At 37.8% G+C, this 26,713-nt stretch overlaps 1 protein-coding gene across 3 annotated transcripts in view; it reads left to right on the top strand.

Annotated features, from left to right (window-relative positions):
- Positions 1-26,713, top strand: part of LOC124772611 (disks large 1 tumor suppressor protein) — a 921,529-nt gene that overhangs the window by 375,520 nt on the left and 519,296 nt on the right. For all 3 annotated transcript variants that reach the window (XM_047249337.1, XM_047249335.1, XM_047249336.1), the window contains 2 exons: positions 6,951-7,098; positions 15,811-15,910. In XM_047249337.1, coding sequence (XP_047105293.1) covers positions 6,951-7,098; positions 15,811-15,910 — 248 coding nt within the window. The remainder of the gene's footprint in view (positions 1-6,950; positions 7,099-15,810; positions 15,911-26,713) is intronic.

Raw genomic sequence — 26,713 nt, 5'->3', positions numbered from 1 at the left:
CAGGCCGAGTATTAAAACTTCTCCTAGCGTAAAGCTGTCATCAATCGGCAAATTGGTGTTACATTAGGCGCGCTCGTATTGGAGACGTGGATCTCTTTGCCTATACCTGGCCTGATTACGTGCACACCTATCTGGTTGTACACTGCGGAGAGTATTGTAAAGTTATATATAATGAACAAGGCAATTTGGAGTGAATATAGCGATTACAAAGGGGTATTACTGTGTAACGCATAGCGATACGTCGCTAAGGATACTAAATAGAAAACACTTTCCTGATGTTCTGCAAAATGTGTATTTGGTCACGAAACGACCTTCCGCTTCTTAGTCCACCGTTAGCTGACAACTGAAACAGATAAAATGACGTGCGACGTTCAAAGATATTACAAAACTGATCTGCATTTTACGAATCCGGATTGACGTCAGCTGTTTGTGCCTGATGTAAATTTGTGCCGCATTGGTACTCAAAACCGGATTTCCCGCTTATCGCGAGCGATCGCCTTAATGACTTCCACTATCCGACCAGACCTCCAGGACCGACCCAAAGTTTCATATGTCACTGAGTCCACAACCCATACGCTCGCACGTCTCGTGACTCCGGCACGGGGGGAGAGAAATATTTTATCGTCATTTTAGCCCGTCGAGGCATGCATGATACACTATTGATTGTATAGTATTGTATTGTATGTTAACCGGCGGCCTAGAAACGACGGAGAGGCTCCTTCCCCGCCGCGGCTGCAGTGGTCCACAACCCCACGACGACTACCGCAGTCCACTTCACCTCTCTGCCGCTCCACACCGAACCACTCTTTCAGGGAATCGTGTGTTTGGCCCCCGGTGGACCCCCCCCCCTCCCCCCCCCCCCCCAACAAGGGAACGTCACACACCAGACGAGTTTTACCCCAATGTTTGCGTGGTAGAGTAATGGTGGTGAACGCGTACGTGGAGAACTTGTTTGCGCAGCAATCGCCGACATATTGTAGCCGAGACGGAATAAGGTGAACCAGCCCGCATTCGCCGAGGCAGGTGGAAAACCGCCTAAAAAACATCCACAGACTGGCCGGCTTACCGGACCTCAACACAAGCCCTCCGGGCGCATTCGTGCTGGGGACCAGGCGCTCCTTCCCAATCCGGAAAGCCGTGCGTTAGACCGCACAGCAAACCAGGCGGGCTACACTATTGATGGTTACAACTCTGCGACATACGGAAGATTTGGTCGGTCCTGGAGGCATGCTTGGATAGCCGAAGTGGTAAACGTGTACGAGAACCGGAAGTTTTGTGGGGGAAGAGGTCTTTTGGCTAGAGGCGTTAGTACTAGGGAGACCATGAAGCTGCCAGCCGGAGTGGGCGAGCGGTTCTAGGCGCTTCAGTCTGGAACCGCGCGACCGCTACGGTCGCAGGTTCGAATCCTGCCTCGGGCTTGGATGTGTGTGATGTCCTTAGGTTAGTTAGGTTTAAGTAGTTCTAAGTCAAGGGGACCAATGGCCTCAGATGTTAAGTCCCATAGTGCTTAGAGCCATTTGAACCATTTGTATGAATGCGTGTTATCTGTTCCTTCAGACATGTCCGAAAGAACAGACACCACACGGAATCAAAAGGTTCAAATGGCTCTGAGCACTATGGGACTTAACATCTGAGGTCATCAGTCCCCTAGACTTAGAACTACTTACACCTAACTAACCTAAGGACATCACACACATCCATGCCCGAGGAAGGATTCGAACCTGCGACCGTAGCAGCCGCGCGGTTCCAGACTGAAGCACCTAGAACCGCTCGGCCACAGTGGCTCACCACCCGGAATCGGCAGCTGTGATACATATTATGTAATTGAGGTTGTAGGGTGGAGAAAGGAAAAGAAGGGTAGGGGAAGGAACTAATGTATCATCTGAAGCGGGTCTTTGAGTGGAATCAGCAGCAGTGAGTGAAAATGTGCGCTGGACTGGGACTCGAACCCGGGATCTACTCGTTACTAGGCACTTGCGTTAACTACTGAGCTACCCGGGCACAGTGTTTATCGTAAATGTGCGGATTGTCTCGGCACACTCACATTCCCACCTAACGCCACCTATCCGCATTCCCTGTCCTTGCGTTCCTTGCTCGCTAATTCTAGATTCCCGCTGAAAGTCGAACGAAAGGTGAATCTGCGCTGAAGACTGTTGATTCATTGCCCATCGAGATGAATCACATATGAATGCATACTGTCTGTTGTTTGGACCTCCAGCGGGAATCTAAAATTAGCGAGCAATGAGGGCATGGACGGGGAACTGTGGATAGGTTGCATTAGGTGCGACTATGAGTCAGCTGGAGAGCGGCCGAGATAGTCCGCACATTTTCGAGAAACAATGTCCGGATGACGCAGTGGTTAGCACAATTGCCTAATAACCAGGAGATCCCCGGTTCAAGCCCCGATGCGGCACACATTTTCACTCGCCGCCGCTCATTCCGCATGTATTCCCGATGCGGTTGATGTCATCAGTTCCTACTCTTTCATTTTCTTTCTCCCTCCCCCCTCCCTCCACTTTCAATTGCATTAGCTGTACATTTTAAATTTAACCATCATCGCTAACTTTAATAAGAAGTTTAACGGCTATATTGTTTCCAGAAAAAAACATTAAATTTAAATACAATGATGACATGTAAAGTGTTTAGAAAGGAAAGTATTATATTTTTACCTCTCAGAAATATTTACAATAACTAAAAATGAAAAATAGAGTTTTTTTACGTGTGCGTCGCTAAAAATAACAAGAGATAAAAATGAAGTTGAATTTACAATATTGCAAGCTAATATTTGTGTAACTAAAGCTGAATTCAGCGCAAGGGAAAAAGGAAATTAAGTTTTGTCATTTAATGATAACTTGGCATTGTGTGTCATATGTTTCTTGAGTTTAAGTATTTCCAATACAGTTATCCTCCTGCGTTTCTTAGCAGTTCATAAAACTTCATACTCTACATCATATGGGTGGTTGTCTATTAAAAGATGTTCGGCAACAGTTGATCTCCCTTTCATATTCTTCTGCTTACCTTATGTTCGTATAAACTAATTGCCACAGCTGTGCTGATTGCGATCTTTATTTATTTTTTGTTTTTAAAACATGACGTGCATCCTAGAATATGCAGCAGTACGTGTTTCATAGTTAAAATTGTTATCCTATTGAACTCGTATACACTGTTTACTGCATAGCACCGAACCAAATTGCGATTCGGAAGTATATTACAGTAGTGGAGACAGTATCGTCAGAAGTCGCTAGACCGCCGGGCGATCGGAAACTCGAGATTTCCCGAGCTGTGACATAAATTACTCGAGCAGTTCAAGCCGTGTTCAAGAACAGCACTAGTTACGTCAACCGCACGTTCCCATTTGACTGCACATGCGCAGCCAAACCTGTTATGCCTACCTGATCTTATGCGGCGGCATTTGCCGCCAAATGCTAATGTCCGAGCATCCAGCCACGTTCCATTCCCAGTAATGCCGTCAAGCACTATTTAGTTTGTTTTCTTCAAAAGTTGCCAAATACTTTACGAACTGTGGAGCCATCGATCTGCCTGCGGAGCTCCTTGTATCTCCGGGTTTGCTCCGCCCACGATTCCGCCCGGAAACTATAACTCCGGCCATCTAGTGTCTGTGGGTGGGTTTTGAGAACCGCCGTGACGTCTGTGATGTATCGCGTAACGGTCAGCGCGGAGAGAAATGGAATCAGACGCGCCATTTTGGCCTGTCCCTGCCATCATCATTTATCCACGGCCGCTGCTTCTCGTTCTCGCTCTGTATCTCTCGTTTTTCCCGACGCCCTCCAGCCTGACGGCTCTCATGCACCCCAGCAATAGCAGCCTCCGCAGACACGGTTTCCCGGCATTGCCTCTTTGTTTACTCAAAGCGACGCACCCCGTCTCTCTGTGCCGGTTTCGTTATTGCCGAGGATATGACGGGACATTTGCAGCGCTGAAGAAAGTAGACATTTCTTGGCCCTATATGTGGAGTTTATAACAAATAATTATGGCCGACCTATTACGTTTCACGATTCACGAACTTGAAATGGTAAAAAAAAAACATAGTGAAAACATTTTGTTTTCTGCAGAAAGTAAGTTTAATTCTCCACATAGCGCTTCAGAATAATGGTGATAGATAATCGAAAAGACAATTATGGGCACACATTAACTCTAGCAATACCAACGCATTTTGCTTAAAGAACATTACAAAGAGAGCGAGGGAGGGGGTGGGAGGCCTTATGCCCGCTCAAAACATTCGTTAATGGTTGTTGACTTATATTACGAACATACTTTTTGAAGAGGTACTGCTGTGTTAGTGGGGTCTTGAACATGAAAATATCCTTTAGCACATTCTTAGCCACATCAACACATTTTCAGTAATGTGTACTACCAAGGGGAGGGTATTTTAAGCCCAGCCTAAAAAACTGAAAAATGCAAATTTTATTGAGTGTAGTTGAGTTTTACTTACAAAATAATTTTAAAGAGATATTGATGTGTAAGTAAGGTCCTGAACATGATGGCATTGAATATGATAGTCATTGGTGAAAACAATATCTACTACTGAGATTTAAATTTTTGGGTTAAGTTTAACTGAAAAAATTAAAATATTTATGGAATCAGGCAGAAGAAAATATTAGAAACAGTTAATATTTTTTCCGAAAATTTAATATATTAAGTAACTGGCTGGATCACAATATTTTAAAAAGATGTGCACAAGGTACCCCCCTCCCCCTTTGGCATTGAGGGGGTTGACATAGGAAATGCAATACTAATGCAAGTAAATGAATTTTGCTACTTAGGAAGTATATTAACAGATGACAACACGAATATAATAGGTGTTAAAAGATTTGCAATGACTAAACAAACTTTCAGGAATTGACGCCATTTATTAATAAGCAAGCAGTTTAATGTAGAAACAAGAAAGAAAATCATAAAAACATTTATTTGGAGCATTGTTGTGAAGGTTTTACTCTGAGGAAACAAGAAAAGAAAAGTTAGAAGCAGTAGAGATGTGGGTATAGAGAAGAGCCACAAAACACCCTGAACTGATAGAAAATCTAACGAACAAATGTTAAAATAAATTAAAGACAGAAGGACATTGATTAACATGATACAGAGGAGGAAAACTAAAATAACTGGCCACATAATTTGACAAAACAGCTTCATAAAAACAACTTAGTAGAAAAAGTACTGAGGGATAAACCTAAATGCAGACCCAGAACATTGATAACACAAAGTGTTATTAGTGGAACAAACTGGTACAACTACAACCAAATGGCACAGATGGTGAGGGGCAGAGAAGGATGGCTACATCAACAAGGCATTGCCTTAAGTGTCTGATGATGAAATATAGCTCTGTTGACCTCAGTGATTTGGTTCTAGTGAGATTACAATGAATGTTTTTTATTTGTACAGCAAATCAGTTTGCTTCAAATACTGCATGTATGTGTGTACAGCACGGGTAACATCTTAATTCCAAGAATATTCCTTCCTTCCAAATCATTTTTTGAGATTAAGAAATAGAAAAATGTCACTTGATGTGGAATCTAGGGATGGGTGGGGAATATTTCAAACCATAGGTTATTCCCTATAGCCATTTCAGCAATAGTGTAACACCACGTTCATTTCTCTCTGCTTTGGATCCTTACTACTCTAACTCACTAGTCAAACAGCCTAAAAATCTTCGCATTACAAGAAGCAGTTGCGTTTTCAAAATACCTCATCATGATATCACTTTGTAAGTGCTGACTTCCACTCCCCTCTAAAAATAACTTTCCATTCCTCTTTCTCTGACTGAATGGTTTCCATTTGTTTGGCACTCACGTTAACAGTAAATTTTGTCATGTCTCACAGTAACAGTGCTGTTGTGTCATTAGGATTTCTGCACATACTTGAAGTGCTTTCACTGAAACTGAACAACTGCAGATGAATCAGTAATTATTATGTAGCTGATTATTCCATCACTCATTGGTAGAAGAATGAATTGTGAGTGTAAATCATTTTGTGTTTTTCATTTATAAAACATATAACTAGTCTTTCAGTGTTTCCTATTTCCTCTTCCAAAGATGTTGCTAAGGATTCCGGTGAAGAATATTATGAAATGACTCAGTCGCCAATTTTTTTTTAGTCCTCTTTTCAAGACGAGTTAAATTTTGTAAGAATTCTACCATTGAATTTTACAATAGCTACTAAATTTGATTGTGTCGTATATTAAGTTTTGCAAGCTGTAATGCACATACATGTAACTATTTCACTGATTCCTATCGTTTACAGTATTTTGTTTATTTAAGGAGTGGGACCTATAATATTTTTGTAGCTGTTCATGTCTATTTCAAAATGTTTGTTTGTATTGATGTTCACATGAATGTCTCAAAGTCTTGCTGTATTTCACAATTGTTTGTGCTGATGTTTCTCATTCACTTTTGAGAAGGAAAGCAACAAGCTATGTTCCTTGCAGGAGTGATATTTATATTTATTGTGTCTAGGACGCTGATGTATGCTGCATGATTGTTATTGTGAAACTGGATTTACTACCTACAGTTTTCAAATCATTTGATTTGCTGTACAGGAGACATTTCAAGATTTACAATTAAAATATTTTTATGAGAAATACAGAAGTTTTACATTATTTTATATACATTACTATGATACAGTTACAAATGCTCCCTAACGTGTTCTGTTAAAAAAATTAAAACAAAGTATGTAATCCCTTTTTTCTATAGTATAAAAAAGTATGTTACTTATATGTAGTAACTGAGCTTTTGACTGCATGATCATTATACTATTATTTTATTTTAGGGTCAGAATTTGTACATGTAAATTGTTCACCACAAATATTGCTTTGGATGCAATAACAAATTCATTTTCTAAAAAAAATGTGGAATTTTTATTTTACATTAGTCATTTGTATTTACTTTCTTTCTAAGAGCTTTTGACTAGCCTGCTAAATGAATATTATATTTCAGCACGGAGAAAAAAATCTGGAAAATGTCACCCACGAAGAGGCTGTCGCAACTCTGAAGGCCACACAAGACAGAGTGGTGCTGCTCGTGGCGAAACCAGAAAATGCGTACCTGCCGCCCCCACCTGATGTGTCCAATACACCTCCACCACGTAAGCTTTTATTGTATTCTTTGTTTTTGGAACAGTAGAGTGTTTCTTTACCTGAAGTATAAAACCTCATCCTACACAGTTAAGTTAAAATTGGCAATGTTTTAGGCAATGTAAAAATCTAATGACATGTAAGAATGTGTGAAGTATGGGAATGTAATCCTTAGAACAGAACAAAACATTTTGTTGTATGTGTATTTTAGGCAAGCTGTTTTACATGATACATCTGCAAATAAACTATAGAGTCACCTACAACTCATACCAAAAACTTTAAAATCATCTTCACTCTATGGTATAGTGCCAGAGGAAAATAGTACTGTAATGTAAAACAAATACTGTAAATAATTCTTCTGATTTGGTTTTAGAGAATGAGGCTGTATCCACATTTATTATCAACATTTTTATAATCAAACATTAGGATTCATGTTGTGGAAGCATTGACTGTTACATCTCAAATACCAAATCCTGAAGCTACTATATACCAAACAAAAGTGCTGGCAGGTCGATAGATACACAAACTAACACAAACATACACACAAAATTCAAGCTTTTGCAACAAACAGTTGCTTCGTCAGGAAAGAGGGAAGGAGAGGGAAAGACGAAAGGATGTGAGTTTTAAGGGAGAGGGTAAGGAGTCATTCCAATCCTGGGAGTGGAAAGACTTACCTTAGGGGGAAAAAAGGGCAGGTATACACTCGCACACACACACATATCCATCCGCACATACACAGAGACAAGCAGACATTGTGGAATGAGAAGAGTGTGTGTGTGTGTGTGTGTGTGTGTGTGTGTGTGTGTGTGTGTGTGTGTGACAGGTGACTGAGTAATAGTTGCCTATATGATGCCCTAATTGTACCCTCAAGTGAAGATTTGGCTGGAAGTATGGAACTTGTCTGTGAGTGAGGAGCTACAATAGGCACTGTGTACCTATGTCAAGTTTGCCACGTGTCTTTTCAAATTGGTGGTTTTTAAATAGCCTGTGAAAGAAAGTAAAAGTAAAGTAACTTAATAAAGTATTTGAAAACTATAAATTGGCCAGTTATGTGAATCCCATTAGTTGAGTCTCATAAATAGTGTGACTGTTTAGAAATGCTGATTACTTACATTATGGAAATATACAGGAGCCAAATTTTCACTGCCTAAGCCGGTAACTATGACAACAAAATATTTTTTACATTCTTGCAGTTTTCCCACTGTTGTAGTAATTTATAATTCAAGGTGTGCTTGTCATAATGAGGGTCTCCTACTTACTATAGGTAGTAAGTGTGAGTCTGCATTACTTTGGATGCCAATCAGTTGTTGCTAGCGAGGATCTAGAAAAATTGTCTGTCGATTCAAAGGGTGCTGCGTCCTGGCACATCATTTTAGTTACTGCTGTTTTCATCTTGGGGCTCTTTTCTTTACGGGCATTTTCTTATTTAAATGCCTCTGAGACTCCCATGCAGTGTCATTTTATTGTGATGCTTACATTCAGGCTTTCACATGTGCCCTGTGTCATACCACTACAGAAAGGATTTACATATCTGTTCTACTCTTATCACATTTCCCTCGAGCAGTTTGCATATCAGTGAAACACCCACCACTAAAAGAATTATGTGAGAGCATTGGCTCTCTGATTCAGCTAATCTTACACTTCATTTGAGAAGTTACTTTTTAATAAAAAGTTGTTTATTAATGGTTCTGTTAACATTTGCATTTATTGTGCTTATAATTATATGCAGAGATGCCATTTTGTAGCACCACAAGATAAAATTAATTGTTGCACTGCTGCCTCTTGGGGACTCTTTAACTTTGACAGCTAAACACTCAATATATAGTTTCTTTCCATTATGTACCCATTCCCACATTTTCAACTTTATGGCTAACTGCTCCACCATAGTAATTTACACAACAAACCATTGTCATTTTTGCTGCAAGCAGGAAGACCATTGGGGCATTTGTTGATGTGATTTTAAAAATTAACTTTTACAAACAAGCTCTATAAGGCTCAAACTCTGAATATATGGGAATAACTGGTAACCTGTAGGATCACATGTTGCTCTTTGCTCCAAGTATGTTTGGTGACATTGTGAGAATTGTTCCAGCATTACAGAAAATTACCACTTTACTGAGAAAGCTGTGATTCATGATACACTGTTATGTAATATACATTAGTAGTACTAGAAACGTGCTTGGTGCTTCCACAAATAATGGTTTCATGTATGTTATATCACTGCACCACACTTGTTTATGAAGCACAGTACCTAGATAAACAAATTGTATTCCCAGGATGCTACTTGCCATTAGCTGTCAGATCCTTGGTTTGGCTATTCCTCTCACCAATTGTGGTTGACTACTTGGAAGAGCGCATATTCCAAGGGATAGATAGTATGTAGATAAATAAGCTTTTATTTCATTAGATCCATAGGGAGTAGATCCTTCATAATGTTTGTGTCCAGAAATCAAAATTCTTCTGCCCAAAATAGGCCACTTTCAGTATTTCTGTACTTCCTGGTACAATTCATCGAGGGAACATTTACTGGGTCAATTAGGACATGTTTGGAGGTGTCCCATATTGTGATGTTTGCTATGATCACATATATTGTGATAATCCTGTATAAGGCCTTACAGGATGAGGTTGCGTTCCGTGGTGCTACACTGATTCTGATGCAGCTGAAGTTCTTCCAAATCTTCCATCCCAAGTTCTCACTGCTGGATGTTTCCTGCAGTGGACGAGGCCTGATAAGGTCTTTGTTCAAGAATCTTGCATGGGATTTTTCCAGGTGTGATCTTAATTGAAAGTATGTTTATGCTTCCTAAGGTGCTTGTGACCATTGCTTTGTGAGTTAGTGGTCTGTATAGTTTATCGAGCTACATAAGTTTCATACAGCTGGTCATTAGTTGGTGTGTTTCATTTGAGTTGCCTGTTTGGTTCAGCTTCCCATCTGCTATTAGCCAGTCTTCTTAATATATTATTTCTTGCTCAAACTTTGTGATATGTCTTGCCTCAGTGATGTTTGTACATCAGTGACTAGTACAGTAAAACATGTCACAAAAAGAAAATTGTCAATATTATATATTTACAAAAATGAAATAATATGCTGATATTACTTCCACTAATCCTAAGTGATATGTTATCGAAAATGTGGAATGGAATGGACAGATAGAATGGACAGTTAGAAAAATGACATCCAAATTAGTGTATTACAATTTTCTGAAATAATTTAACATGATAGTACAACAAAAAATTTCTTTGATTCTTGAAGATTATAAATCTTCATATTTCATAAATGAAGAAATTTCAGCAAAACAGCATGAGTATATTTCAGTAGTGGTCAGTAGCAGTGGTTTCTCACTTATTCTGACATGTATGTTAAGAATTATCTCTGAAACATCTTTGAAATGATTTCAATATGTGAAGGTACATCCATTTGATTACTTTATGTATATTATTGTTTTCTTCCAATTGGATGTAATGAATGGCATTTAGGGAGGACTCTGCAAATGTTTGACTTGGCTTTATGGTTTCAATGTAAATTTTTGATATTACTTCCATTCCTATCTCTCTTCTTTCATCTGGTGTGTCTTGATATTTCAAGGCAAATAACTTTTTGTCAGATGAGATGTTTCTCATAAATTTTGTAGAAGTAAGATGAGTTCATCTGCAGGTGTTTCTACGTAAGTAATTAACAGCAATTGCTGACATGGCATTAGTAAACTCATAACATTTCAGTGATAATCTATTTAAGTGAAGGACATTATTTTATAAATGTTTCCTTGTCAACGAATAGATTATTGCCTTATATGTTCTTATGTCATAGTGAACAGAAGAAAAAAAATCCATTTCTCAACATTGCCTTCAACATTTCATTGTTACATTTGCCTCTGTTGTTATCAGGTTATTTGTAGCATCAGTGATCGGTGTGTTTCATGTATGCTAAATACACATGTTCATATTTTTGTAATGCACTTTATAAATGTCTTCCTTTTGGTACTGAACCCAGCTTTTATTTTTCAATGTTCATTCACTGCTCCCAACAATGTTGGGTAAGAAGTGATGCCACTTTGTTGCTATTTTGGTCATTGTTGGAGTTATGCTTCAATGCCCACTGCTGCTTTATACAATATGAACCAATCCATTGAATATAGGGCATTCCAAGAAATTTTGGAATTGGAAATTTTTGAGAATTGCCATTCAAGTCAATATTGGTATGGCAAAAAAAAAAAGAATTCCTGAAATTTACTGGTTTGCATAACATCCAGTAGTAATGTAGTTTCATTTCAGGCTGTGTAATTCAAGGTGTGTAGCACAGTTGTGTATCTGGCTAAATTTCAGTTTGGGAAGTGTTGTTGTGATCTGCAATGAAAAGGGCCTAAATATATCCCCTTGGAATGGTAAAAAATGTTTTATTTTGATGTTGAAAGGCGTAGACAGTAAGTAAATTTCTTTGTTTGATTTCCATATTATTATCGTCACCAGTGAAACCAGTCTACCACTAACAAGACTTATGGGTAGTCAGCATCGATTTATTCTATTTTTGACATGTCCCACAACTTTCCTTATTTCTATGTAGTGATTCATTGCTCCAATGCAATTTTTCCATCCATTGGAATGTTGAAATACACATTTCTTATCCATTGTTGTCTTGCTAATTAGAAAATGTGTGTGCTAAGATTGATCCTCCAACAGATGGAAATGAATAGGTTTGATCTGCTAGGAAAGAGGGCAAATAAATAGAGACATACAAATGAAATACATACAATTGAAATTGTTAGTGGCTGCTGTTGAGACAGCAGAATAAAGAAGCACGTATACAGGATTAGATAAAAGCAATAAATGCAGTAGGAAACAAAAAACTGAAATGGAATGCTTTAAATATATACCTATATATGCCTGATCAAAGTGTAATGTAAAATTGTTCATAGAAATAGCAATAGGCCAAATGGAGATTTACTTTTATGCATGACATTGTACCTCATAATATGCAATACAGTCAGTATCAATGGTTAAGCTTAGATTAAGCCTGCACATGGCTTGGCCATGACAACATCAGAAAGACTTCAAGGAAAGAGAAACACCAACTGCCATTTAATCAAATAAATACTAACCAATAATGATTTACTCTCTGTAGAGTATATGCTGCATTGATTTTACATAAAAATTGAAATTGTGCTGAATTAGGGCCTAAACACAGATGTATGTAAATTGTGCTTCCCATCTGAGTCCTCCCAATACATTAAGCAAAGTTTCTCATTATCTCAGATTCTCACAGAATCAGTATATAATTTAAACATGTAAGTCCATGGCACTGAAGGCTAAAGAAATCAAGTAAAAAAATTAAGTGCATCAAAATAAAGCATCAGTTCTCTCACTTTCTCTCTATGTGTGCATTTGTGATGCTTGAAGTGGTTCAGCAACTGTGCACTGATAACAGATGCAATAACCATTTCACCACTGGTTCTAAATTCAAGAATTCAAGTGACCCACTTTTTGTGGGAGGGTGGGGGGGAGGGGAGGGGGAAGCTGATAAATAACACCTTTTTCAATGTTTGAGAGTCTACAGGGGAGCATGATAGAATAGTAAGAGAATATTGGTCATGATTTCAGAAGAGTCTTTTAAACATGCCATGAGGACTTTGCTAGCCCTATGTTTTTCATAAATATTCACTTATAGAGGTCCTCCCAAGAAATAATTATTCATAGCTTGTTTATACAAGCTAAGGACCCTGAGAGTCAGAGCAAGATTGAAAGAGAAACTTTGACGTGAGTAGTGACTCTGAAGCTTCTAAAAAAAAGTTATTTTTGTGAAAAATCGGGGAGAGACAATAAAACAGAAGATGAAATGAAGGAAAGGAAAACATCTCAGTCAAAGCACATGTATTGACATGTTTCCAAAGCTTGAAATGAAGTATTGTCATAGACTTTCCAAGATTTTTGTCATAGCTAATGATTACATTCTCTGTCTTCCATAAGTTAGGAGATGTCACCTTTCGGTTGTTAATTACTTGTGTGATTGATACTGTCTGTAACACTCAATGTGTTTTTTATTTATTACATTATTGAAATGTTTTGAGTACTTCCAGCGTCAGATCAAACCTTAGAGTTTGCAGTTGCAATAAAACCTATGCCGAAGCACAGGATAGATTCTATTGCAACTGACACTAAACTTTGTTTCATAAGCTCTAAGTTTGTATCTGATGACATCAGTAGCTGAAACATGTCAGTAACGTAATAAATAAAAATATATTAAGTCCTCTAGATAGTATTATTTGTAAAAGTTCATTTCAGGAATTTATTTCTTTTATCAATGCATTGTGTTTTCTGTTGCAACAGTATTAAAGGTCTAGCACTATTTATTACAGTGAACTGAATTACACTGTAATATGTACTTTGCAATTATATGATGGCAAGGAACAGATTCTCAGCCTGGCAGTGAAATATACTCTCTCTCTCTGTCTACGAAAAAAGTCAAAAGCACACAGATGTCGTGATGTAGTCCACTTTTACCTCAGTGCATCACTTTGCCCATTATCTTTCCATCACAAGTGTAATCCTGAAAGTTTTATAAAATATCCATGCACAGCAGCCAAATCCTTTTCACTGGATGCAAAATATTTTCCAGCCATTGGTTTTCTTATATTTATGAGGAAAAGTGAGAGGGTGCCAATTACAGTGAAGAGACTGGATTTCTAACAATTTGTACTACAGATCCCACAATTTTCTCATTACCAAAGCACTTGTGTGGGTAGCTGCAGTGTGCTGTTGAAAGATGATTTTTTTTCTCTCCAGTCAGACACCTTCTCACATAATTCTTTGTCTGTGTGGTCCAGAGGACTTGCAGAAAAAACTGACTTTTTAGGTGTAGGACTGACAGTATCCAGCCACTGCTTTGATTGCTGTTTTGTTTCCAGCTTGAAGTAATGGGTTGATACATCTCAATCACATAGCAAATCTGTGCACAAGAGTATTAGGATTCTTCTAGAGAGAAGTCAAAGCTTGAAGCAGTGGAGTGAAACCACACAAATGTATTTGGATTCTTCTTCAAAGAATTCAAACAAAAGCTGACAAATTCATTTTCACATTCAGAAAATGTTCCATTTTCATGTACAAAACTTTCTATTGATTCTTGATGTGAAATATTCCACAGTCTTTCTCTCTGATGCGTCTCTGACCTGAACCTTTAATCATCAATTGTCCAATACCAGGTAGTACACTTTCTTGATGTTTCCATCTTTTGTTGGACATTTGGTTTCAGGTGTACACTTTTTAACTGTTGAAACCTAAGGAGTAGACACTTTATAAACCTTGAATGATTTATATACATTTTCATTGGCAACAAACACCGCAAAATGAAACGGAATTTATATATTTGACTACATGGTAATGCCCATATCTTGCTCTCACACTGGAATATGGTTTATGTACCATCTATATAGAACAGTTTCCCTGAATCAGCAATGAAGTTCTTTTCTGTTGCCTTTAAACAATGATGTAAGTGAAGACAACCACTTCCAGTATAGTGAAGAAATTGTGCAGCTGATTGGAACATCTGTAAGAGGAAAATGTTGTAGATTTCTGTTAAAATTTTGCCTTCTAACAAACCATTGTCAGTGACACTAATTGTGATTTTCGATAAAAAGACAGTTCGGTATTTTATTGTCGCTAGTGCTCATCTGTACGTGCAATGAAAGAAAGTGAGTTGAATAGATATGTAATTTTTAAAAAATGGTTTAAAAAAAATTTACTTTAACCGTTTTGATTATTCAGTTGTTAATGATAAACTATTATCAATAGATCTGACCATATTAAATAAATAAATAAATAAAATCAACAATTTAGGAAAAGATATATTGCTGCTTAATATAAAGATGACACATTAAGTTGCAGACAGGCACAATTAAGAGACACTTGCACATTGGCTTTTGGCCACAGCCTTCATCAGAAAAAGAGGAACATACACCATTCATTCACACAAGCAGGCGCACCTCAAGCAGTCCACAGCTCATGGTCTAGTGGCGAGCGTTGCTGCCTCTGGATCACGCAGTCCCGGGTTAAATTCCCTTCTGGGTTGGGGATTTTCTCTGCCTGAGTACGGTGTTTGTGTTGTCCTCATCATTTCATTGTCATCATCATCATTCGAGGCAGTGACCGTGTAGAAATTGGACTGTGTAGAAGTTGGACTGGGTAAAAATTGGGACTTTGTACGGGCGCTGATGACCAGGCAGTTGAGCACTCCACAGACCAAACGTCATCCATCAGCACCTCAAGCACACGTGACCAACAACTCCGGCAGCTGACCCAAGCTGCAGAGGTTGGCAGTCGTGTGCTTGCTTGTGTGAATGAATGGTATGTGTGGCTCCTTTCCTGTTGAAGGCTGTGGCTGAAAGCTAATGTGTAAGTGTCCTTTAATTGTGCCTGTCTGCAACTTCACATATCATGTTTATGGTAAGTAGCGATCTATCTTTTTCCACATTGTTGATATTCTGAACTGGCATTTCCACTGTTGAAATAAATAAAATGTAACAAGACAGGCACATAAAGTTGCACTTTAGCTAATGGTGGTGTTGGCAGACATTATTACACAGGCTGGTTTCAGTGCATTGAACTACTAAAAATTGGGAGATCACATCTGTTTACTGTTCCACTTATAATTTTGACACACTCATTTGCAATGCACTTTTTGAAAAGGAAAGGGCTTCAGTAATTTTTTGCTTAAACATACTTTCTTGTTGCAGCTCCATCAGAATCACAGATGCCATATTCCGATTCTCTCAACACTCCAATGACACTGCAGGCATCGACGCCACGGGCTGTCAGTGAAGAAGACGTCTCTAGGTGAGTAATTATGTCTAAATTTTGTAACAAACACTTTGTATAGTACAAAAGTTTTAACATTCTTAAGTGGATGTTAAGTTGCTTTTGTAATTTAAGAACGTAAAGGGACTTAACATTTGTTAGTTCTTGATTGCTTGAGAATGTTTCTTGACTGACTAACAAGATTTTAGGGATGCATGTGGGTATCATTCACTTTTTATAGTTGAGAAGAATCTAGGTGGGACTAGGTGTAATCCGAATTACTGAAAATCCATATAATCCAGAAATATTCTACTTTTTGCAAGAACTCTACTGTGTACCACAGAGTACTAACAATTTATTGTGGCTCTAAGAAGAAACACTTTTCTGTTACTTGAACACTGTAGTTATGTTTATTCACTGAAATAGTGTGTAAGGTTTTTTTCAAGGGTTTGTGGCATTTGAGAGCTGCGCAACTGCCTAGACATCTCACTAACATCAGTTCAGCTGGAGTTTCTTCTGGCTAATGTCCACTGGGTATCCAGCTCTGGAGGCATTACTTCTTCCCTTGAAATCAGTCATTCTCTGTGGTACAACAGGTAGCAATACAAATTTTGTCACTGGTCATGAAGCTGTAACCAGTATGACTATCACACTGCAACCAGGCATCAATGTCACTATCGTCTACATTGGAGTCGATAGTTCGGTGACTTGACCCCAAGAAGACTATAAAAGTCACTTCTTTAATATTTACCAATTTAAATACATAAATCACACCAGTTGCTCCCTTTTATACAGTTAATTTACCCAGAAAAATAACTGGTGTGATTTAGTACAGTATACGTGTTTGATGTTCATCAGTGCATCTTGATCCATTGGTTGTAGAAGAGCTGTTACATTAGGACAGAAGAACTTCACTCTGATGTCACAACTGATGAGCTCCGCCACTCCCGGATGTGATAGTGCATTGTCAGTAAACAATATGGCCCTTGGTAGAAGACTCTCTTCCTCCAAATATCTTCTTACATTTAGCACAAAATCATCATGAAACCAGTTTTTAAAAATACCACTGTCCATATATGCATTATTTTTTGATTTGTAGACAACTGGAAAACAGGACCCATTAGCATTTTTCATTGCATGCAGATGTATTAATTTTTCTTTCAACAGGAGAGAGACTTTGTGTCCTACGAATGCATTGCTACAAGCCATAATTATAATTTGATCTGTACAAGTCTTATAACACCTAGCTGAGTCATCTAATTTGAAAGTCAGCATATTACTGGGTAACATCCAGCAAATAAGTACAAATTTATCTGCATTATAAATCCCGCGTGGGGTTCAGTTCTCAGAGGAAACAAAATTCTTCAAATCCTGTTTTTGAAGTTTTCTGCAGCTACTGTAGCTCCCAAAAATCTTTAAACTGATAGTGAAAGCTGACATATGCCTTGCTGAGCTTCCATCTTTACCGTCATGCTGGCTGTGAAGTTGGGATCATCATCCGGTAGCTTGCTGTTCAAGTTTAGTGCCTTTTCATGCAGCATTAGACTGGACCTCAGAACACCGTGCTCTCTTGTCTCGCTAAACCAAGTGAATAGTGCTTCATCCAGTTTTTCATTTCTTGCATTTTTTATTGTACAGTAGTTCTGCAAACTGTCTTTAGGCATAATTTGAAGCAGAAGTTTTCAATTTCTTTTCGGTGGTTCTTCGAGCCTGACACAATTGATGTTACTTACATTCTTTTGCAACTGTATGAAAGACTAATTAAAACCAAGTGTGTTTTGCTTTATCCTAAAGCATCTTCAGTGGGCACTGTAACAATGCAGCCTTTTTCTCTTAAAATTTTGCTTGCTAAGATAATGAAAAGTTCACTTTAATTTACTACCATAAACATTATTAATTCTTACCATTGCTCATAGTTTTTTTTGTTGTTTAAATAATTCTTCCTGTTCTTCCATGTATATGTGTTGAATTTTAAGGTACAGCACTTTCACTAACACTAAACATATGCATTATAAACTTGTATATCTGCAACTGCAGAAAAAAGAGGCCAAAAAACAAAGAAGAAAACAATTTGTGTAACTGCGTCATATTCTGCAGCCTTGTTTTTCATCAGTTCTTCTTTGTTTGTTCCATTTAGTGCTTCCAACTTTTTGTCTATTGAAGCAACCACTATCTTTTACTTGGCAGTCATTTCATTCATGCACACTGAAAACGTGGAAACAAAAGACCAATACTGGTACACGTCTTAACTCTGTATGAATCAGATACTCTCTGACTGTAGTAACAGTAGCTGGAAATGAGGGACTCATGATTTCTGTGCTGCCTACAGTGCCACATGTACTGCACATTTTTGTGTTTAAAAAAGGAAAAGGAAACAAACTGCTGGTCTGGATAAATCAGAAATCTGGATTTATGAGGACCAGATCAATGACGTTCTCGTGTAATAGATTGTGTACACATTTTGAATATAGACTTTCCGGCCATCTTATGAATGAGTCAGAAACTGTCACTGTAGCTACAGCTCTGGATATATCAGTATGGCAGTGAGCTATCTGTAGCTCTGTACCTGAACCCAAAATTTCATTGCTTACTCAGTACACTGGAAAATTTTATTGAAATATATATTTTTAACAAGCACTCATAACATATTAAGTGCAGTCACATTCACCTTAGTAACCACTGGAATTAAAAAATGAGAAGTTTTATAAAATAGGGAGATGATAAACTGCTTGCTCACTCCATGTCACAGTGTCAACTCTCATCTTTACACAATTTTGAAGGACTTCAAACTTGATGTTTTAGCTGTGTAAATGCTTTTCATTTCTGTATAAGCAAGGAAGTTGTAGAAAATGTTGTTGTCTCCATTAGAAGTTATGTCAAATATTACGGTAGTTGCTAAACGAATAAGTACGCATTTGACATTTCTACTCTTCATCATTAGGCAGTGATACTTAAAGATATATGTGATGACCTGGAGTATGGACAGGGGTAGACAAAGATAGCACATTTGTTTGCAAAAATGAAAATTATGATTGTACAGGATGTAATTAGGAGTAAACCTTGAAACTCTAAATCCAGGTAAAGATCCTTTTACTGGAGGCTGAAAACTCACTTTTCTCATTAGTTTGTGTATCGTAATTATATTTTTTCCTAGAAAGTTGAACTTTTTCATCAATATTTACTCACATTCATGTATTTGAGATAGTATGAATAAGTTTTTCATGTAAGAAGACTGATAATGATTAGAATTTAACACCTTCCTCCCTAACTTCAAGGCCATTAGAGATAGATAAATCCTGTGAAAACCAATGAGTTTTGTCTGTGACAAATTATATGATTGCAATGGAATATAAAGGAAATTATAGTTAATACTAACAGAAAAATTACCTATCATCCCATTTTTATATCAAAATAATATCTGAATGCAGATGTCTGACAAGGGTGTAGTACTAAAGGGACAGCAGCTCAGATGAAATATGAAGTGATGAGAAATATATAGGTTCTGTTTTGTTTGTTTATAATTTGACACTCACACAGCCAAAGATGTAGATAGCTTAATAGTTGTCCACATATTAAGAATATGCAACCTAAATTTATTTGAGAGGACACAGTTTATGATTTTTTTTCTTATAATGTTGTTTTCAGGAAAGATAAAGGCAAAGATGTAAGGCAGCTATTTAACCAAAGTAAAATTACTCAGAATCTTGTGTCATAGCGATCTCTTTGTTAATACGATGACCTGAAGCAATCACGGGAAATCTTAAGACTTCATGATACTTTTGGACTGAGATAAACGTTTACACAATGATCAACATATGTTGATTGTAAATCATTTGTATGAGTGAATGTTCACAGTTACAGTTTTTGTCTCCACTGCTATTACTTTACTCAGTTGTTGAGAAGCTGTACCATTTATTCGTCATGGAAAACCAAAACTGATGAATATGCAGCACAAATGAAAATTCATGTGATCTTTATTTTGAATGAACTGATTAATCCATTAGTGCCCAAATTATTTTTTTGTTAATTTTTTATGCTTTTTGCCTTTATCTTGTTTGTTGTACTGTAAAAGAAGCATTGAAAATGAAAAAGCAGTTTTTAATTTTCTGGTGTAATATGCTCTATCTTACAACAACGAAAACCAGTCTTTCCTTCTCACCCTGTCCGGTAAGTCTACCCTGACCCAGGGTTCTGGGTGACTTTTTTTGAACTGTATCCCTTTCCCTAAACCACTCTAGCCCCTTTCCTTCACCCCTCTTCAACTCTCTGCTAGTAGAAGGAGCCACTGGCTCTGAAAGCTTGTAAAAGTTAAACCCTTTTGTGTGTGTGTTCCCCTGGTGCTGCTTGTTGAGTAGTTTTTTTGCTCTATCTTATAGATAGCTCTAACCACTACTGGAAGCAAAATATACATAGTTTACATGTTTTTGTACTGAAAGAAACAAATGAAACATGAGTAGAAATTACAAATCAAAAACAAAGACAACAACAACAACAAATTACCCAGTATGATAAGCAGCAAAACATTCAACACAGTCCCAACTTACATTTCTTGCAATGGGTAGGTGTTGATGTCTTAGAGTTCATACCAACACATTGTCTTTTTTTTTGGTTCCTGTATTTTCACTATTAGATGGTTCACTCCATCAAACCAGTGCTCATCTACTATAGTACTGGAATGTGGGAATCACGTCCGTTCAGTGCTATTGCATATCTCCTCATGCATACCAGCACAATTTCTCCTTGAAAATATGCATGAGGATTTGTATTTTCATTTTTGCAGTAGAATATACAGACACTGTGTACAGTGACACTCAGTAAGCAGCTAAAAAGAGCCCATTACCATTTCCTGTTATGGATATTTATCCTGTACTGATTCAGTTAAAGAGTTATTCGATCAGTTCCACCCATGTGCTTGTTGTATTCTGTCAGGATGGAGGGAGCCTCCATGCCATTTATGCAGATACATGTCAGTATCCTTCTGTAGGCAAGTGGATACTACCTCTTCCATCTTCCTCTATTACCTTCTTTCCACAGGGGCAATTTTTGGGGGCTATGATTTTTGGTCACAGTCACTGTCCCCCCCAAAATAACACAAAATTACAACAGCAATAGGCATAATCCCATAACACATAGTAATTATTGAAATGCTTTCATTAGTGTTTAGTGTTAATTATATGATGGATCTGGGTAGCAATACTCAGTGCAGAATGACAAAGGCAGTTAGTGTACATAGTAGTCACTTTATTAGTTGCACTCCAATTCAAAGAAAAACCTGTGCACACACAGCTGTTTTTCAGAGCGACCTGATGGAGCAACCACACTTTTATGTAATGATGAAAATGTACTGTGTGTCCCTTTGATACAATTAATGTTGCATAAATCTAAATAAATAACATGATTGTTAATGTATGAAGGAACTATTTACAATTTTTGCCACCTGAATGACAAAGTATTTTAATTATAATAGAGGGAAACATTCCACGTGGGAAAATTATATCTAAAAATATGATGAGACTTACCAAACAAAAGCGCTGGCAGGTCGATAGACACACAAACAAACACAAACATACACACAAAATTCTAGCTTTCACAACCAACGGTTGCTTTGTCAGGAAAGAGGGAAGGAGAGGGAAAGACGAAAGGATGTGGGTTTTAAGGGATATGTGCGGATGGATATGTGTGTGTATGTGCGAGTGTATACCCGTCCTTTTTTCCCCCTAAGGTAAGTCTTTCTGCTCCCGGGATTGGAATGACTCCTTACCCTCTCCCTTAAAACCCACATCCTTTCGTCTTTCCCTCTCCTTCCCTCTTTCCTGACGAAGCAACCGTTGGTTGCGAAAGCTAGAATTTTGTGTGTATGTTTGTGTTTGTTTGTGTGTCTATCGACCTGCCAGCGCTTTTGTTTGGTAAGTCTCATCATATTTTTAGATATATAAAGTATTTTAATTGTTACACTTACTCTAAATCCATGGTGTGATGAAAGTCGGACCATTGAAAAAATCCTTAAATTCAATTGTTTCCAGTAGTGGACTGCTTCTCACAACTATTGACACATGAATGAGAGAACAGATGTTCAACCACCATTAAATAAGAATAACAGGAGTATAGAAATTCATTGTTGTCCAAAATAATCAGCAAAAGTCCAGTCCTAGTCATGTACCATTAATGTAACACTTTGCACTAATAGCTTTTACAAAAGTGCTCACAGTTTTTAGAAAAGCATTGAGTTATTGAAAATGCAATTACATTGCTCTTGCACAGCTGCTCATCAGCTATCTTGGTGTACTGTGTGAAGCATCTGATGTAAGGTACAGGGGGAAAAAAAGACATCATGTATGTAAGGGGAATATGCACCTCCACATGGAAGGATGAAAGAAATGAGAAAAACAGAATGTAGATATAAAAAGGTAGCAAGGTAAGAGCTAACACAGTGATCATGATATAAAGAGAACTGGAAATAGTGTCTCAAGCACATCCTTAATAAAGTAATTTAAAGTGAGAAGTGATGAATTGGCATACATTTTCTTTTGCATGAAGAGTAACTGAATTATCTTGTGTAAAGAAGGAAGAGAAATAAGAATAGGACTGTCAATTTGTAATCCTTGTATTTATAACATTTTTTTCAAAGATGTTTTCATGCTTGATAAATTGCCATTTTAATCCTCTTTCTGCTCATTATTATTCCTTCACCATGGGCTCACTTATTTCTCCCATTCCTAAGCTATACATATGTATGCCACAGTTAATTCACAGAATTAAGATGATATGTGTACTGATGCTACTTTCCATACAGTTACAAAGATAATTGATAAAAGACAGGAGCATTTCCACGTGGGCTGTTCAACTGGATTAAATGCTTTGTCTTACACTTGTGATCAGTTTCAACTCCATAGCATAACAGCAACAACCAAGAGAGACCACTAATCAGTACAATAAAAATTCTGTGCAGGTGCACTGTAGGTAATGTAGATACAGGGAGGTGAAGAAACGATTACTAATAGTGGCTGTGAAAACATACGTACAATAAGTACATGTCTAAAACAACATTCCAGTGTAAGTTCAAACATGGCATTTGCAACCAAAGGTGGAATACAAATTACAACATAACACTGCAAACTGTTTAGTGATTATGATTGCAACAGTAAGCACAAGTGGTATAAAACTTAATGATCACCACTAATGGTGAGGAAACAACTGGAAAAATATGTCCTTTGAAACCACATACACTGTTGAGCCAAAACTGTAAGACCAACAACTTACCTTTGGAACATAATGCAGCAGTGATATCCGTTGCATGGATCTGCCAGTCATTGTTGGGTTTCTGGAAGTATGTGGACAAGATGTTTACCTTCAGGTCATGCAGTTCCTATAAATTATGAGCTGGTGGTTTGTAGTGCAGAGCTGGCAGCCGATAGTGACCCACATGTGTTTCATCAGGTTAAGGCATCAGCACGAATTCTCTATCGTGCTCATCAGACCACTGTAGTCAGATTCTGGCCTTGTGATACAGACATCCCGATGGAAGATGTCATCAACTTCGAGGAAGACGTCAGACATGTGAAGCAGAATAATTTTGACACATTAATTTTAAATTAACAACAGCCTCAGTTGCAGTGTTTACCTATATTTACCTAGGTTTCAGTTGGGATAACCCAACCTTCTTCAGAATAAAAGGAACTATGATTTGTCCCTAATGGACAACGTCAAATACTAATAAAAACTATAATATAGTGAAACATCGTCATATTGGAATTACTTATCAGGGAAACTGCTTCAGCCCCACTTTGCGACTGCAGTACAGCAGCAACAGATGTTGTACTGTGTTTGTACATGTATGGTGTCACATATTGCTTATTTAAATGAATTTTCCCCACTTGTGGCTCATATTGGTTCTCCATCCATCTCTGCTCTTTAATGAGACACCGTTTCTGCAACACCACCTAATGGAATTCAGTCTCATAATGTACTGTTCTCATAAGGTTTTAGTTCATCAGTGTATATACACGTGGTCATAATCATAGACACATATGATCATCACAGTTACAAGCAGGAAAGTGAAAACCTACAGTAAATGCTCGGATTAACTGAGACATTCAATAATGCTTTGCCAATTTGCAAACTAATCATCACCTTCCAACCTACCCTGTGGAACCCTATAGATCAGAATGTTACCATATCCAAGATTTCGTATTGACAGTTATTGGCTTCACCAGACCAAAACGAACTGTCATCCTCTAACCTAACATAGACTTTGGGCTGTTCTACAGAGCAGTATGTAACCACAACCTACATTCCAAAAGTTATTATAGCTGCAAAAGAAATGTTAATAGTGTTCTTTTTTTGTTTGCATATGAATGGTGTCACATGCCACACTGTCATTAAGTTGCGTGTCAAAGGCAACATCTGGTATCAGTAGGTTCAGTTGACCCAACTGGCCTATCAGTAAGTGTACAATTGATGTATATTGAATTTCTGTTGTTGTACGATTCTCAAAGTAAATCATTTTACATATACTTATAACTACAAAAGGAGTACATCACATTAATACTTACTATTCAGTGACGGTGAGTAAAGAAAATTGGCATCAAACACAGACACCACTACATCAAATTAAAAGAGTTAAAACATAAAATAATAAACTTAAATATATGAAAAACTTTCAGGTCAGCATAAATAGCTGTCAGTATAAATATATCATTCTAAAGTCATAAAAAGATAAAAAGAAGAGCTTAAGAAGCTCAACATCGTGAGCGTACACTGCATAGCAAACAAAGAACAATTAAACAACTTATAATTTACCTCATTCCACACGCACTTACTAAAAGCTGCCCAGTGGGTAGGGCAGTTGACAACCGATTAGATGAAAACCATGCAGTGAACCATCATCAGCATTTATTGCTTCTTTAGAATGAAACATGCTCTTTTTTGTTCCTATTGCTATGTTATGTTCCTTATGGGTGTGTCATGACATTGTGATATAAAAATAAAATAACAGTCAGTGTTTTGGCTACTGCTTTGAAGTGACTGTTTCTGGTCAGTCATAGTTGTTGTATATATGTGCTGTTGGTCCTGTTTTCTTCCATTTGTCACACGGCAGCTATCATTGTGACACGTGTTGGAGGAAGAGATCTAGAAGGAGGGAGCTCAAGAATGTAACAGATGAATTTTTGTTGGTTACCTTCAGTGGACTGCATGGAAGTTGCCACTTTAATATAGTATTAGTTATGCATTTCACAGTTTATTCTGGAATCTGTTGGTGCCTGTTTCTTGTTTTTGTAGTATGTTTACTATTAACCCAGCAGCTCATTTCTAAAAGCACAGTCTTTCAGCAAGGATTACAGTAGCCCAAATAGCAAGGCATTTTGCTCTCTCAGTGGTCTCCTGCCCCCCCCCCCCTTTTTTTCTGGTAGCTGCGTAGCCTAAATGGAGACTTTTCTAAGTTGGTGAGGTTGGAACAAATTTCCTGATGTTCTCCCACTGGTAACTTGTTATCTTGTCTGAATTGTTAGCAAACCTGATGCTGTGCTAAAATGATGCATTTGTTAATAGGATGTATCCATTGTACAAATGTAGATCAGTCCACATTCATAGCATGTGAACATTTGGCCTGACGACTGCAGTCAAGACCAAGCAATGTCCGAGGCTGTTCCTGCTAATTTAGACTAAATTAATACGCCTACACAGAATATCTGCGATACTCTGCAGTAAGCTTGATACCTACTGTTTTTCTGCTTGTTATGATGCCCTTTGTGGTCCCTTTCTCCGTGATAATTACCTGCCAGTATAGCTGTGTGTGTTACAACACCCACTTTTTGGGTCGCAGGGAGGCATGCTGGCTCCGGTTAAAATCTGCCCAGTGGATTAATAATGAGGGCTGGTATGCCAGCCAGCTTGGATATGGTTTTATGTGGTTTCCCACAGTCCACTAGGTGAATACTGGACTGGTACCCACATCCCGCCTCAGATACACTCTTTGCAAATATTTCAAAAACTTTCTCACACTTGCATATAGAATTTTCTCTAGGCGCAGACAGATGGGGTACACTTATTCTGTACTATAGGTGAATAGGAGACTGACGACCTTTGATGTTTAGTCTCCTTAAACCCATAGTCAGCAGCAGCTCACTGATTATTTCACATTGTATTTTTGCTTAGAAAGTGATAGCTTAGCTCTCATACTCTAAGCATTAATGGTTTGGTGTGCCCTTATGGTAGTTAACTTATCACTAAATTCTTCTGGTTTAAATGGTGGTGAGACATAGGCACTCAGTTATCTGTCACTACCAACTGGCCATCTCAGTACTCTGTGTAATTGTGTCCTGTAAACTTCGACATTGGTCAAAGATAGCATGCAATTCTTGATAATTTCCACTATTAATTATGTAAAGGAATGCTTTGGTTTTATGTAATATCCATACATATGGCCAAACAACAGATGTGTCAGTCCTATTTGCTGTAATTCTTTAGGCTGAACCTAGTGGGAGGGGGATTCAGGTAGGTGTTTCTCATTGAAAACCTCCATGAACTGAGTCGATGTTATAATTTAATGTAAAAAGTTATCATTAAGTATGTACAGGTGTTGAACAAAAATTGAGAACTGCTAAAAACACAACTCATTACCGTGTCTGATATGGTGTAGGAAACCCATTGGCATTCAAAACAGTTTCCACCAATCTCTGAATGGATAAACACAGGTCCTGTATGGTTTTGTAGGAAACCTGTATTATTCCTCCTGAAAAATAGTTGCAATTTCAAGTATCAGTGATGGAGGTGGACAGTGATCCTGCATCCTTATCTACAAAGTATACCACAAAGGCTGAATAATATTGATATCTGGTGACT

This window comes from Schistocerca piceifrons, chromosome 2, assembly GCF_021461385.2.
Source record: "Schistocerca piceifrons isolate TAMUIC-IGC-003096 chromosome 2, iqSchPice1.1, whole genome shotgun sequence".
In the NCBI taxonomy this organism is placed as follows: domain Eukaryota; kingdom Metazoa; phylum Arthropoda; class Insecta; order Orthoptera; family Acrididae; genus Schistocerca; species Schistocerca piceifrons.
The sequence above is the reverse complement of the archived record's forward strand: the minus strand, read 5'-3'. Positions and strand labels throughout refer to the sequence as shown.